The 15,972-nt window shown below is 41.9% G+C and overlaps 1 protein-coding gene across 4 annotated transcripts in view; it reads left to right on the top strand.

The window, feature by feature from the left end:
* The window catches only part of Hs3st-a (Heparan sulfate 3-O sulfotransferase-A), a 271,429-nt gene extending 263,254 nt beyond the window's left edge, over positions 1-8,175 (top strand). For 3 of the 4 annotated variants that reach the window (XM_076818284.1, XM_076818282.1, XM_076818283.1), the window contains 2 exons: positions 3,731-4,232; positions 5,876-8,175. In XM_076818284.1, coding sequence (XP_076674399.1) covers positions 3,735-4,232; positions 5,876-6,589 — 1,212 coding nt within the window. In that variant the 5' untranslated portion in view covers positions 3,731-3,734 and the 3' untranslated portion in view covers positions 6,590-8,175. The remainder of the gene's footprint in view (positions 1-3,730; positions 4,233-5,875) is intronic. The other variant, XM_076818285.1, reaches the window with a different exon arrangement.
* The last annotated feature ends 7,797 nt before the right edge of the window (positions 8,176-15,972 follow it).

Genomic DNA, 15,972 nt, shown 5'->3' with positions numbered 1-15,972 from the left:
CGATCGACGCGCCATCTGATCGGTCATGGCTCGGCTCGCCCAGGCTCACCAAGCCGACTCGACGAGCTAGACGAGCTGAGCCAGTTCGCGGAGCCACGAGCCGTCTGATCGGTAATGGCTCGGCTCGCCCAGGCTCACCAAGCCGACTTGACGAGCTAGACGAGCTGAGCCAGTTCGCGGAGCCACGAGCCGTCTGATTGGTCATGGCTGGGCTCGCCCAAGCTCGCCAAGCCGACTTGACGAGCTAGACGAGCTGAGTCACGAGCCATCTGATCGGTCATGGCTCGGCTCGCCCAGGCTCACCAAGCCGACTTGACGAGCTAGATGAGCCGAGCCAGTTCGCGGAGCCACGAGCCGCCTGATCGGTAATGGCTCGGCTCGCCCAGGCTCGCCAAGCCGACTTGACGTGCTAGACGAGCTGAGCCAGTTCGCGGAGCCACAAGCCGACTGATTTCACCTTTATGTATGTATGTTGTGCGCAGGTAACTTCACTCGCATGCACTATACATCCATAGCCTGTTGTAAGACAGAGATAGGTTCACCCGTTATCTTCCCTCTTTCTCAGACCAGCCGCCATTGTTCTGTTCACTCTTCAGGTATGTTTAGAGCTCAATGATAGTGACACTCGTGGGAAGAGCCAAGAGAACATGGTGGGGAAGAAAGGAATCCTTGGGAGGTTTTCATTTGCTAGGATCTCAAAATATAGAAGAAAGAAGATAAGATTTAAGGATGTCCCAAAATTGGGGGACTTTTCGAAACATGAAGTATCCTGATGCGAAAAGACATCAAAAAGTCTTTTACCATTTTGTGATCCGAAGCTTCGTTCTCGAGATATTAACAGTTGAATATTAGCGGTCCAAGTTCCGAGGCGCGCAGTTTAAAGCCGGAACAGCTGACTGCGTACCAGAGATGGGCATTGTTTAGATAAATAATGATTGAAATAACTTTTCAAATACAGAGACTTTATCTTTTTCCGTCGTCGAATAAAAAGCACCCGAGTTATCTTTATTCGAAGCGCCACAGATGAAGCAGCTTATTCGACGGGGATTCATCCGACGGCGAAAGATACTTGGTTTATTCGAAAGCCTTTCATCTTGGGTTTCGAATAATTTTTCAGCTTTTATTGTATCTTTATACTAGAAGCTCGAATAACCGGCGAGAGCTTTTGTGGCCCGAGCCGCGCGCGATCACCGTTCCTCCGCGATGTGTCATCGATTCCACAGAATCTGAATTTGTTTATTTTTCATTGTATCAATATGAAAGTGGCACCAATGGATTCCTGGCATTTTCCCGATTAATTGGACAGAAAACAATTTAAATCTGACTATTTTTAAAGAAACGGACTTTCCTTAATTATGGTCCGAATTATATAATTTTTGGGGCCATTTTCATCGAGAAGACATAAGGAATCGATTGACGTAAAGTACCTTTTATCTAAATGTTATCGACATATTATCTTTGCCCATCTATGCTGCGTACACTACCGCGTGCCCTGGAACTTGGACCGCTAATATTCAACTGTTAATATCTCGAGAACGAAGCTTCGGATCTCAAAACGGTAAAACACTTTTTGATGACTTTTTACATCAGGATATTCCATGTTCCAGGAAGTCCCGCAATTTTGGGGCACCACGCGTATAAAAAATATGAGGAATAGAGATAATGAGTTTAATTATTTCTCAACCCAAATCGTGGAGTAACTTGTTTAGTAATTGTTGCTGATACTTCAATGTTGTTACGGCGAAAAATGATCGTCTTAATATGTACAATTACATTGCGTAGTCTTAATTAAAGTGCAGAGTTACTAAAGTCATGTTTACCAGGGAAGAATCTAATTTAATTTTGCTAAGAAATAGCAAACGAAACTATTACACATAAGAGTGGAACCACGGTTGTTTTTAACAAAAGAGTAGTACTTGTAGAGTCAAGCTACTCGTTATAATGCCACTCTTATCCGCTAGATACGCCTTTACAGAGTGTAGGTGCTATTGGTTTGACGTTTCCTACCAATGCAGGGAATTTTCGTTCGAGGAAGTTTCTACCAGTTTAACAGCTCTCCCGCTGAAGTTGTCAGAACTGGTTCGCAAACCTGGTGGACGTAATTTTCGATAATAATAATTACACCAGCGTTTCTAGTTACAAACACAGATCAGTTTTCTACATCATGGATGAAGCATTAGTCGAGCGAAAGAGTCGAACACTTCTATCGCGTCATCATTCGATCATCATACATGAACAAAAAAATATGAATATTTTTTATAATATGGACCTATTTCCCTTCTCACTTAGTTAATACAGTAGTCGCCCAAAAGAAAGTTTAAAATGTAACGGTAACAAAAATAACATAGTTCTGTTACAAAGAGATTTTACAATCATTAAGGTGGCCCTTATTTATACGTGTTGAATTTTTTTTTGTACTTCTATGCTCTCACCCCCTACAACGGTGCCATTTCATAAAAAATAGTCCCTGAGAAAGATTATTGCAATCGGACAACTGGAAAGGATGACCAGGTCATAAAATTTAGAATTTCTCAAAAATGGTAAGCCCTATCGAAATTTTGTTCAAATAATATTAAAAGAGCATGTAATTTTCTACAATTATTGTATATATAAGTTTTTCGTGCTTCCAACCATTTTTTAGATAATAGCGTTTGAATATAGAGAGATCTGCACTACTGGCGTATAGACAATACGTCACGCCGTACAGGTGGAACGCGCAAAGTGCTGATCTCTCTATATTCAAATGCTATTATCTAAAAAATGGTTGGAAATACGAAAAAATTATATATAACAGTAATTGTAGAAAATTGAATGCTCTTCTAATATTACTTGAACAAAATTTCGATAGGGCTTACCATTTTTGAGAAATTCTAAATTTTATGGCCTGGTCATCCTTTCCAGTTGTCCGATTGCAATAATCTTTTTCGGGGACTATTTTTTCATGAAATGGAACCATATTAGGTGGTGAGACCAAAGGGAATCGCAGGTTGAAAATAAGGGTCACACTAATCCCACATATTAGAGAGTTACTAATATAGACCAGTGATACCAACATTTTGTTTTAACCCTCGTCAGACGGCACAGGTACAATTGTAACTTTTGCATTTTTAATTTGCGATAACTATTGTTTTTGAAGCCGGGGATGGCTGAAGTTTCGTGACATCTCTAAAATTTTGGTCTAGATTGTATACACCAAATTTCAGAAAAATATCTCAACCCCCTTCCAAGATAGGGGGTCGAGTCGAGGGTTGCATCGATAACAGCGACATAGGCACAATGGCGCCCTCACATATTTTGTATGAAAATAGTGCAAGAAAAAACGAATGCGATTTTTTTTTAATGAAAATGTTATTTCATTATACAAAAGTAAAAAAAATAGATAATTTACATTATAAAAGAAAATTTGGGAAATTTTTTTATTGATTTTCCTTGAGACTAATTGTTATCAATTTATCGTACAAATTATACCGACAGTGAGAATATTCATATAAAATATGCGAGGGTGCAATTGTGCCTCTGCCGTCTGTTAACGTTGTAAAATTGTGCCGCCTGACGAGGGTTAAACTTTCTTTTAACCACCACTGTATACACTATAAACCTAGAATAACCCCAGAAGTTAAGTCAAGGTTAAAATACGTCGGGAAGGTTTCTGATGGAAGAACTACCCCATCAACTGTTTGACTGTCATTTGACACCGTTTCCTTCATAAAGTTACAAAAATTTGTTGCAGGTGGATGTCCCGCTCTGCCATGAGGCCGGCCGAGGGCGACACATCAGACTGCATCCTGGTGGTTGGCATATCCAGACCCAAGATGGCCGCTGCCTTCCTCACGGTCGTCCTCCTCTCCCTCTTTCTGACCTTCCACATTCTCTACGACAGCGCGGTGTACAGCCTGCACGCGGCTTCGGTCGTCGAAGGCCGTGCAGTCGAGCTTGTTTCTGAAGTTCGTGCCACGCCGCCCCTGCTTTTCTCCAACAAAGTTCACTTCCCGCGCACCAGCCGGCATCTACCTCAGGCGATCATCATGGGCGTGAGGAAGTGCGGCACCAGGGCGCTCCTCGAGATGCTCTTCCTCCATCCGCAGATCCAGAAGGCCGCTGGCGAGGTCCACTTCTTCGACCGTGACGACAACTACGGGAAGGGCCTCGAATGGTACCGACGGAAGATGCCCTACTCGTTCAGGGGGCAGATAACCATCGAGAAGAGCCCCAGCTACTTCGTTACGCCAGAGGTGAGTGGCGAAAGACAGTTGCTTCTCAGAGAAACGGTACAACGTTTTCAACCCATTGAGAACAAAATCGATTTTGCAGAAATGTCCACTGAGGACAACGGAATATTTATTGCAACCTTTTGTTATTTATAATACAGCATAGAATATTTTTTAGGGGGTTGTAGAGTAAAGTTTATGTTACTTTTAATCGCGATAATATGAATGATGGCAGGAACTATAGTTGGGTCAAGTTCTGCAGAAACCTACCAACCCTCAAAATGACAAAAAATTAGTTAAACACAGTCCAGATCTCATGATTTTGCGATCTTTATTTTGCAAAAAATTACCAACCCATGGAACAACTCTTCTATTATACAATTATTAAAACTAGCAAGCCTTAGTTCCATTTTAGACTTAAAAAACAAAAACTACAGAAAATTTAAAATCATATTAATTATACTACTCACTATTAAATAACCCATTAAAAAATATTGTAAAAAATAATAAGAAATAATATATACCCAATAGAGATAAAGTTACTTTTCTTTAATAATTAAATTCTTCGAACTTAATTTACTCAGTTTACTCATACAGATATGTATGATGTAACACTCAATGGGTTAACTGGTTTTTCAAATGTTTGGAAAGCGAAACATGCACTTTTGCACAAATGCACCCATGCACAAATTTACGTGCTTGGAAACTACTACTTAATATGAAACAGAGGTTTCTACTACATAACTGTAATACTTCGCAGATTGTATTTCAGTGGATCGAAACTGTTACATTCATTTAGCAGAAGAATAAGTAGTAATGTAAATACTAGAGAGACTCTAATTTACGACTTTTGAATTTTATTTGCGGCACCTCCCAGAATAGTTCCAAATAATAAAAAACAGAAAATGGTGCCCCTGGGCCCTTGAACATTTAAATAATTATTTAACAGCTCATAAAGTGGATTTTATATAATATCCTCTAAGTTATTAATTACATAAAAAAATATGTCAAACGAAAGTTGTAGCCCCAGACAAGGAGCATTTTTTATGTTGTATTAGTTTTTCTCGTGCGACAAATGGTTTTCGAAAAAAGTCTGTAAAACTGGAACAAAAACATTTTTATTTTCCAAATTTTAAAAGTTTAAATCCTTCTCGAACCCTTTTTATTTATGAAGGCGAAAAAATTGTGATTTTTATTTTCGAGGACTATTATTTAAACATTGTGAGCTGTTAAATAATCATTTAGATGTTCAGGGGCCCAGGGACACCCTTTCCCGTTATCCGACGGGGCCCAAACTTTCCCCGTTTTTTTTTTATTATTTGGCACTATTCTGGGGGATGCCAGGAAGAAAATCTTGAAGAAAAATTTCACCAAGAGTAAATAAGAGCCACTCTAGTAAACACACTGTGCAATATCAGGATAATTTCGACTATTAAAGTATCATAATTAAATGTGAGAAAGGATTACATATCCTCAGTCTTTACAATTCCTTAAACTTCCTATCACAGATCATATCAGCTATATACAGACGCAAAAGCCTCGACTCTTACAACTAAATACAATTTTGCAAACCGCCCTAGAAGCTTCGTAAAAATATAACCGAAAGTGTTACCAAAAAATGACTCCCGCATCCATACAGAATTTATACGACAATTTATTATACAAAGATCTGCTTCAGAATTTCCAAACACTGTTACAACACATCCAAAGAAACTACTCCTATCATCCACAAAACGGGGCGACAAGAAAATGGCGGGATTTGGTCCGCGTTTCAGGTGCCTGAGAGGATCCGCGCGATGAACGCGAGCGTGAAGCTGCTGCTGATAGTGCGCGAGCCCGTGACCAGGGCGATATCTGATTACACCCAGCTGCGCACCCACGCAGCGACCGCGTCCACCGTAACGAGCGGCACGCCGCGGAGTGTGCAGCAGCCGCAGCAGCAGCTGCAGCAGCAAGCGAGCAGGAGCTTCGAGGAGCTGGTGATACGGCCAGACGGCAGCATAAACGAGTCCTACAGGCCAGTGGCGATCTCCCTTTATCACACGTACATGCACAGGTGGCTGGAGGTGTTCTCTAGGGAGCAGATCCTCATCGTGAACGGCGACCAGCTGATCGAGGACCCGGTGCCGCAGCTACGCAGGATCGAGAGCTTCCTGGGCCTGGAGCCGCGAATAGGCAGGCACAACTTCTACTTCAACCACACGAAGGGCTTCTACTGCCTGCGCAACGAAACCTCGGAGAAATGCCTGAAGGAGAGCAAAGGCAGGCGGCACCCGCGCGTCAGCCCTGTGGTCGTCACCAAGCTGAGGAGGTTCTTCAACGAACACAACCAACGGTTCTACGAGCTCGTGGGCGAGGATCTCGGCTGGCCCGAAGAATAACCGTCGTAGAGAGGTGGTTCGATGGACGTTCACCCAATAAGACAGAGCCTCGCGTGCAGCCACGATGGATCGAAGATTGAAGCAAGAATTCCCCGGCGTCCTCAGAAAGAATCGTTCCCCCCCCTTCGAAGATATTAATCGCTCCCATCCGCGAGTTTCCACCGCTACCCCGGAGTAATTTCACGAGGAGGAATCTCGCGATCATCCCCTGCTCGATGCCAGAGTAAATCCTGGGCGCGCCCGAAGGATATAATAGAAGAGGATTAGCAGACCAGGGAATAGAGTCGCGGCAACTCGGCTGGCCCGGGGGAAGTTTCGAATAAAATCAACACGGGCAAGCTTTCCTCTGCTTGGCTCGATTAAAGAAAGCTTCTAATTGCCGCGGACTGCCTTTCGAGAATTACGATCTGTGGGGATTACGCGAGCAACTTCGTCGAAATTAGCAGGAACATCGTCCGGGGTGTTTGGCGCGAATAGATGAGCGCCGGTACTTCAGAGGGGGGGACGGCGTCGAAGGACTCGACTGGTGAAGGAAGCGAGTACTCGCTGCTGAAGGAAGTATCTTCGTGGCTCAGAGTCATCGAGCTGAAGATTATCCTTCGTGAAATCGCGCATCCGCAACTGTGTCGCCTGGAAGCGCGTCGTTGCTGGTGCCGTTTCACCGAACAAAGAAGTTTCTTCGGGGACAGGATGCTTCATCGGTAACTGGCACACCTCGTCGTGGAGAGAATTAAGGCTGATCAGGATGAGTACCTTTTATATTTTACTGATTAGCTGTAAGATCAAAATGGGGTAACAGCTAGATGGTGATGGGCTTAGGACACTGTGCAATGTGCTCGAAGCGAAAGATCAGGCCACTTATTTACCAATCCTGGCGACATTTAACGGCAATCAGGACGAAGTGTGTCCCCTGCTATATTTTCAAGAGATATCGATTTTAGCAACTGAATATTCAGCTTTCGCGTTTTATTTGATGTACTCTCCGAGGAGAACGGAGCTTTAATAGTCGATTATCGCTTCGTTAACGGCACGCGAGAAAGCCGAACGAGTAGCTCTGGCAGAGCATGGCAGGGCGAAAGAATGGAAAGGCGCGATATGCTTCCTTAAGGGTGCAACAATCCTGCGGGCTCTCCAGGAAGGGCGCTCGAGCACGCGAACTCGAGTGGACGGTGAAGAGCTCGTGGCAACGAGTCAAACCATTAAATCGAGTGCATGCAGTTTAATGGATATACGCTCTGCCCAGGACTCTTCATTATTATCGGAGATCCTGAGTCCCCTTTTGCGTTCACGTTTCAGTCGCCCGTCCTTGCGTGCTAATTGATTCGAATCGCTGTTGCACCGCCCCATCTAAACCAGATTTCTGGCCCCGCTCGATGCATCGCCATTGAAAAGACTTCATCCCTAAAATGCACCAACTGGATTGGCATCTATCCCCGCGAAATTGACGGTCATTGCGGCGAAGTAAAATGTTCAGTTAAAGGGCTTGCATTTTGCGATACGAATTAGAATAAAAATTGGAACTGTTTAAGATCTGTGCAATCGTATGTGGCAGCAAGACTGAAACGCGAGCCACAAGAGGGTTATACTATTTAACAGGTCACCGTATCGGAAATTGAGAAGGCTCAGGTGTAGAGAGAAGTTCACTGTGGAATTAGCTACTCAAAGGCACGCCACGAAAATTGAACGATCCACGAATTCGTCTCAGTACAAAAGCAACGTTGAATCCAGCTAATCTCAGGGATAAAGTCACCACTTGGTCACATTCTCTGCGTTACGCACTCTCGAGGGCAAGTGCAATTTCCTTTTAACTGAAAGTCCGCAGAAATCGAGCATACTCGCAACCCGCTAACAATACCCAACGCACAGTAACAACGCTCACCTCGACAGTGTCTAACGCGGGCTAGAACAAAGTACCCCGCAAAGTACTTGCGATGCACAGAGCGCAACACAAATCCCTTCGATTCTTTCTCCGAATAATCCAGTTGAAATCCAAGGTTCCCATCCACTTGGGCCCGACAATTCCCGAGTACCATTCGCATCGATCTATTATCCTCTGACCACGATTCAACGAGCGACTCATTAGCCCGAGGCCGCGCGACCAGCGGCGCGCGTGGAATCGATCGGGCCTTCTCGAAAGGGCTAACGAGACGATCGCCGGCACAAAAGCGGAAAATTAGTGGCCCGGTGGATTAGCCGTTCGTCGAAAGGGAGGCATCAGAAATAGGGAGGATGAGGAAAGGAATTCCAATGGGCGATCCCTGGTATCAGTCACGGGCCACGTGTATCCCAGAGGGGCGTCCAATCCGGGCTGGAAGCGTGGGAGTGAAGACACTGAGGTCGTTACTCAGGGGAAGGGTGGACGTCTGTCCGTCGATTCTGGTGGCGGATGAATTCGAGCACATTGTACGGCGGGGGGGGGGGGGGCATTTAGGTCGATCGATCTCTGGTAAGAGAGCAGAATGATCCATCGATGCTGTTACCCGTTCCTCCACGTGGCTGCGCGCGAGACCGCACGTCTTGCTCCATGGTAGGCTCGCGTGCACACGCGCAGAAAGGAAGAGAGGGAGACAGGCAAAGGGAACTCGCACAGTTACAGCACACGTACACACACACACACACACGCGCACACACACATATACGTGTACAGAGAGGCAGACACGAGGACAGATACAATTCACACGAAGTAACAGTAACGCCGGCCAAAATAAAATAGAGACGTGGGTCCGGCGAAACGACTGCTCCTGAGGAACAGAAGGCGGACTGACGCTCCCAGAGCAGCGTCCCGCAGGCCCCCGTCACATGGATCACATTGGTCCGTGAGTTTACATATCATTAATAGGTTAACTAGTTCATATTACAGAAGATTTAATATTTTTATAATCCACATTGGAAGTTGTTATATCGAGTCGTTAAGCTTATTGTGTACAGGGGGAGAGCCACCCGTAGGGAACGGATCCATGGGGGAGGGTGAATGGGAAAGGTGAGGGGGGGGCCGCTCTGTGATCTTGGGTTTCGTTGCTCCGATCGACTAGTTAGTTAGTAACATTCGTTTCACGCGGTGCACAGTGGGAGGGGATGATGTTTGTCTTTCCGAAGGGATGCACGACTCACTTGAATAAATCGGCGCGTCGAGGGCTTTGGTCGGCGGTGTGCTGAGTCTTTCCGAGGGAGGAAGGTTGAAATTAAACGCTGGGACTGTTCGGGTCGGGATTTTCCTTGCGTGTTTAGGTTTGGTTCGATCGATGGTCCCTTGGTAGAGTGTGCACGGTGTATGTACATACATGCATATGTATAGTACGATTGGAAGTATGAATATGAAAGGAATCCTTAGTTTGGTAGAAGAACTGGGAGAGTATTTTGGTTCCGCGATGTCTAGGGAGTTTTGGGTAAATTGAGAGGGAGCGTTAGGAATTAAAATTTTTAAATTTTAAGGCCACAGCATTTTTACAAATGCACACCCACACATATCAGTTTTGTGAAAGCACGGGGGAGGAAACGCGTAACGCATACATATCAAGAAATGTGATACAAAGAAGTACAGTTTTTATAGAATATATATAATTATACGAATTATTAAAGGGGTTAAGGCAATAATAACTTTACTATGGAATAAGAAGTATTGGTATACATATCATGTTTTGAAAACGAATTCTCCAATCATATTTTTTCGTAGGAAATACGATGGATTGTAATTGGTTGCGAAGTAATTTTTAAATATTAATAAATCTCGGGGGTTCACTTTTGTTTAACAATCTCGAAGAACTTGTTTGCACAGGCAGAATTTCGTAATAGGTCTAAGGCAACTCGAGTAGCATGCATTAGGTTCTGCTGTAATTTCATACTGTAAAATTTACGAATTTGCTACTACTGCATAGGCTTCCTTGACATTTTGATTATAAACAATTGATCTCGAACCGGTGAATGAAATTTACATGAAATATTTTTAATTCTGCCGTGTGAGAACGCCTTTCTTAAGAAAGGAAACTCCAAATTTATTTTAAGAAACGAGGAGGCGAAACGATTTAATAACTTTAAGTAGGATAGAAGCAAATTCTGAAATCTTTTTTGCACCGTGAATAAGTATTGTTCAGTGCATTTTTTAAGCAATATGCATACGCATAATCATGAGACAAAATAGGAGTTTGATAATACTATTGTTATTTATCCGATAACTTTATTCGCATTCGTTTTAATTTTTCATACATTAAAAAAGTGTTCAAATTTTCCTCTAAATTTCCATTAACGAGTTTCTGGATGATCTTTGTTACACTTTTACGAATCGACCTGTAAAACATAAAAAAAACACAATTGTATTTAAAGTAGGTGAAAACTTAGGTTACATTCAAATATCGAATTCGACGCATCAAATAATTTCTGAACGTATGTGTAAGGTAAAATCACTACACTCACATCCTTTATAGTGTCAATATAAATTACTCTATGTATATACAGCACAAAATGAGAAAAAACATTACGTGGACTTAGGATGCCCAGTCTTTGTTTTCCCAGTCGTGATAAACTAAAGAAGAGTGGAGAAAAGTTTAACAGAAAAAATTCATATGTGTGCCTACCTGTCATGAGTACCAGTGTCGTCTTATCGTTTTCAGGGGCCCTGAGGTGAGCTCCATATGTGGTCCTCTAAATTATTCTAAACTAAATACTATCAAAAATAACACGCGAAGTGAATAAGTATTAAAACAATTAAATAAATAAGATTAAACGTGGGGTCCATTCCACGAAAAAAGGCCCCATTTTAAAATTTGGTGTATCCGTTATTTTCTTTTCGTCACAGTTAGAGGACCCATTTTCATTTTTTTCTAGCTTTTATAACCCATTTTTTTTTTAAATTTACCATTTTTCTGGGACCTCCTGAGCTCCGGGGCCCTGATGCCTCTTTCGCCTCCAGGTTAAGACGGTACTGATGGGTACACAAATGTGACTCTTCTCATTATCAGTAGAGTTACTACATGAAAGGTAAGGGGAAAAACAGGGAATGTCCATTTTTAGTGATTCTGCGATGTATACCGTATTTTTTTGTGGCAACTGGGGCCACAGAACTGTCGAATCACAAAGGTTGTATGAAGTAGAAATGTCCACATAAGACAACGTTCCAGATTTGGTGTAGGAACTGGTTAAAAACAGGAATTGTCCATCCTCCAGGCCCGAATTAAAGAGTTAGGGGGGGGCTCCAGCGTCGGGCCCCACTTTCCAGAGGGGCCCCGTTCTAAGCCTTCAGTTCTAAGCGATTAGCTCACTCTGTCTTCATTGGAAATGTCGTATCAAATAAATTGTCTATGAGTTCCACAACTTCGAATTTTACTTTTTATTTTAAAATTTCATTGTTTAAACCTCATTTATGATATCTACCTAAATTTTTACAATTTTTGAGAATTATATATATTTAGACATATGCACGGTATCCCATTTGAAATTTCGCACGCAATTACAGTGAATTCTCGTCATGAGAATTTAAACTCGTTATTTTTTAAATCCTTTTCTCCCCCTTCCCCGTTTTTCAAGCACGGGGGGTCCTTGAAGGTTTGATAGCCCCGGGCCCCAAAAATCTTAATCCGGGCCTGCCACCCTCCACTGGAACGAAACAGGGAATGTCCCCAGTTTTCCTACTTGCACTATGTATTTCTGATTAGTGTAAGCTTGCACTACGTCAGAGCCCTCGGACGTCACTGTGTACACATCCTTGTTTTGATAATAACAGAAGTGGACGTTTAGGGTAAACTTGCCTGAATCCCTTAAGAACAAATGCTTATTACATGAAAAATAACGGGGGAAATCAAAGAAAATTAATGGCAAGCAACTCTTTATTAATAGAATAAACAGTTTTATAAACTCAAGCAACAAAAAATAATCAACTTCTATTCGCAAAAACGATTTATTCTTAATATGGAAAAAGTATGATTTAGGATTAACGTTCCTAAATCGCACCAAACTTATCCTAATTTGTACTTTCAAATTTACTTCCAGAATCGATTCTTTGGTTCAGATTTTTTAGAAGGATCGATTCTCATGATTCGATTTTAAATCGATTCTCATGATTCGATTTTAAATCGATTCAAGAATCGATTCTTTGATGTGAATCGAACACCCCTAGCATAACATTACGTGCCGGTGACGGACCGCGCTGTTGCCGATACGTGTCCGTCCGTGCTGTATAGTGTAAATCGACCTTAAGGCGGCTGGCCGGCGGGCAACGAAACTGAAGATCGCGGGTTCGACTCCCGTTTCCGAAACTCTTTTTTTTTCGTGATCCTACATAGATGGCACTGCTCGTTGATGTCGAAACAAGAAATAAACTTGAAAATAGACGAAGTTTATTTATTCGATGGTTATTCTCACAAATATTAATTATACAAAATCCTTAAGAATCATGGCAAAATTTGAGTGAAAAGTACCGAAAAAATTTACCTGCTTTATAATTTCTTTCTGTGGTGTGACGGCATGGTGACTCGGCTTGTTAATGGCGTTATGGCTACCTGTTGTATACAGTTTCTACCAATAGGGGCGATTATTACTGTCTTAGGTTGAACGAAACAGCGGGGGTACGATTATGCGCAGGTACGAATCAGGCAAGCTTACCCTATTTCGTTACAGTGTTCTGCAGTGTTCCACTTGAGAAATATTAAAACAATGTAAAACAACTATCGTTTTGCTCAATTCTTTTCTGACGCCTAATTAGAGTATAAATAGTTGATGTTATCAACAATACAGTTGAGTTCATTGAACCTTGTTTATTTACTAATGGACTAAAGTATTAAAACTTGTTTTTCTCAATAAATATATTTTGTGACATTCCTTGGTGTTCTCCTCACCCTTCACATAGAACACCCTATACACAAAATTACAGAGAAGAAAACGATGCCCTTAAGAGTGAAGATTAGGGGGACAAAACGAAATAAAGAATTTCCTATAAACGTGGTATCAGAAACATACACTTACCGAGATAAATGCCTGCAAAGCTATAAACCCTAAGTCCTCGAAATGGTCGACAGTTGCCTGTACACGAAAATCAATACCTTAGCAGAATGACCGTCGAATTTTTCAGGACACGATTGGTGTATTATTTCTGATTGCATCGCCAATTCCATAATTCTTCGTTATTAGCAAATATGTTTATGAAGGCTGTTTTATTGCACCCCAATAATAAAAATCAACAAGTAAGATACCCAGTGACCAAGGAGGCCACTCAACAAATTGACTACTACTCACGTCTCTATTAAATCGGTGCAAAACTTCGTTGGCTTCATCGAACCGAAGTTTTTATTAAAGTATTTTCCTTGGCTATCTACGACCCTTTGCCACTCTTCTGGTAAAAATAAAACTAGGTGTAGTAAAACAGTCATGTCTGCACACCTAACAGTGAACGAACTTTTGCAGCGACCTAATATTTCGTTGATAGACCAATCAGCTAAGATGACCTAGACTTTGATATCTTTGACAGTGTTTATCTCATCGAGCATATATTTCTGCCACCACGTTTATACGACCCTGTTTACTTCACTTTAACCCAGAACTAACCCAGAGCTAACCCAGAGCTTTCTTAAGGAGCACACCGTCTGTGGCACCCTGTTCCGCCGCACAGAATTTTGAGAAAATATTGTACCTATTAGTTGATTGTAGAAACCATACCAAGAGATAAGGCGGAGAGGTTATTGATTTAAAAGGATTCGAACGCACGTCGATGCTACCTAACGTCGCAGGCGAGGCTCCTGGAAGAATCTATCGGTCCATGACATCCCTCTTCCTCCTTGCCTTAACGCGAATCTACAGATAGCCCGTCGGTGTTTCCATTCGAGTCACCGTAATGGACCTTATATCGCAGATCCTCCGATGGCTACACCTATTTCGATATCCAAGGCACGAGATTGAAGCGGGGATATCAGGTAAAAGAAGGGAGAGAGAGAAAGAAATAAGGGACGGGCCCCGTATATCACGGGGAGATAAAACTTCGCGATAAAATTTACCATTTGTTTCGGAAGACAAAAAAAAAGAGGGTGGGAGATTCTGACAGGAAAATTCCATCGATCGGCCGAGAAATGGGGACGTTGATGCTTCGATGAACGGATCGGACATGTGTGTAATAGGGCGAAGAATGATCGCCGCGAATTTTCCGAAACGTCCCCTGGCGACCTTTCCTATCCCCTTATTCTAATTCTGAATTTACGCTTCGGATCTATTGCGCCGAGAAAGGGCGAGGAACATGCTTCGTTGAATGTAGGAAATTTGGAAGAGTTCGATGTTTGTTTATTTCGCGCGATGGACAAGAAATGTCGAGTAAATTGAAAAACTTATTGCATTTAATTAAATTCCATTTCATTGAAAAGGAAATAGTGTACGAGTTATGATTTACTTTACTTTGTTTCGTGTCGCAGTGCGACTGTGTTTTACTGTCTCAAAATTGTTATTGATGGATCTTAAATATTTGATGTCTTAAGGGGAGGTTCCGGTCTAAAAATCGATTTTTTTATTTATTTCTTTTCGAATGTTCAACCTTTTAGGAATACGCGCTTAAAAGGATTTGTTGAAATTCGTAAAATTCACGGAGTTAGAGGCATTTGAATGCATGGGCAACAACCGGCCACTCGGAGCCCAGGTAAAACTTTAAACGTGTTTTTCCCGAAACAGTGTTCTCAAAACGGTGGGACCTGTATCTCCAAAAGTTATTATCCGATTCGATTGAAACTTTTTTTATTTTCAAGAATATACTTCTGGCTAGGGGGCATGCCAGAAAAAATTACAAAAATTTGAAAATTTATCATTTTCACTGGCGCTGAAAGGATGAAAAATATAGGGAAAAGTGATTTCAAACTTCAAGTGTCGTTATTTTCTAAAGAAATGTCATTTTTGTATTTTTTTCTGGTTTCCCCCCTAGCCAGAAGTATATTCTTCAAAATAAAAAAAGTTTCAGTCGAATCGGATAATAACTTCTGGAGATACAGGTCCCACGGATTTGGATAAATTTTTTGACGCCTTGACTTTAACGACTCCCTAGTGCCGTCTGCAATGATTAATTATAAAACAAAAAATATATGTCTATAATATAAGACATCCTTAATACAGTGCAAAAAGTTCCATTAAATTATATGTAGTAGTTTTCCTTTAATTAATTCCTAAAGATCACCTGTTTTTAGGGGCTCTAGACCGGAAGGTCCCCTTAAGGGTGTACCACCTTGACCGGTATTTTCAAGAATTTTTTACAAGAAATGTACGCGCTCAGTTGAAATTACCTTTTTACTATGTATAAAGCTTTTCGCAATCTTTAAAGAACTATTTTTTTTCAACGTCTTTATTTATTTATTTCGAAAAGACCGGCATTATTCCCATCAATGGTATGCTGTTGTCAATGATTCCGACTTCCTCAGTAAATG

This window comes from Andrena cerasifolii, chromosome 8 (assembly GCF_050908995.1).
Source record: "Andrena cerasifolii isolate SP2316 chromosome 8, iyAndCera1_principal, whole genome shotgun sequence".
Lineage (NCBI taxonomy): Eukaryota > Metazoa > Arthropoda > Insecta > Hymenoptera > Andrenidae > Andrena > Andrena cerasifolii.
Note: the sequence above shows the minus strand (reverse complement) of the source record. Positions and strands in the feature narration are given on the sequence as shown.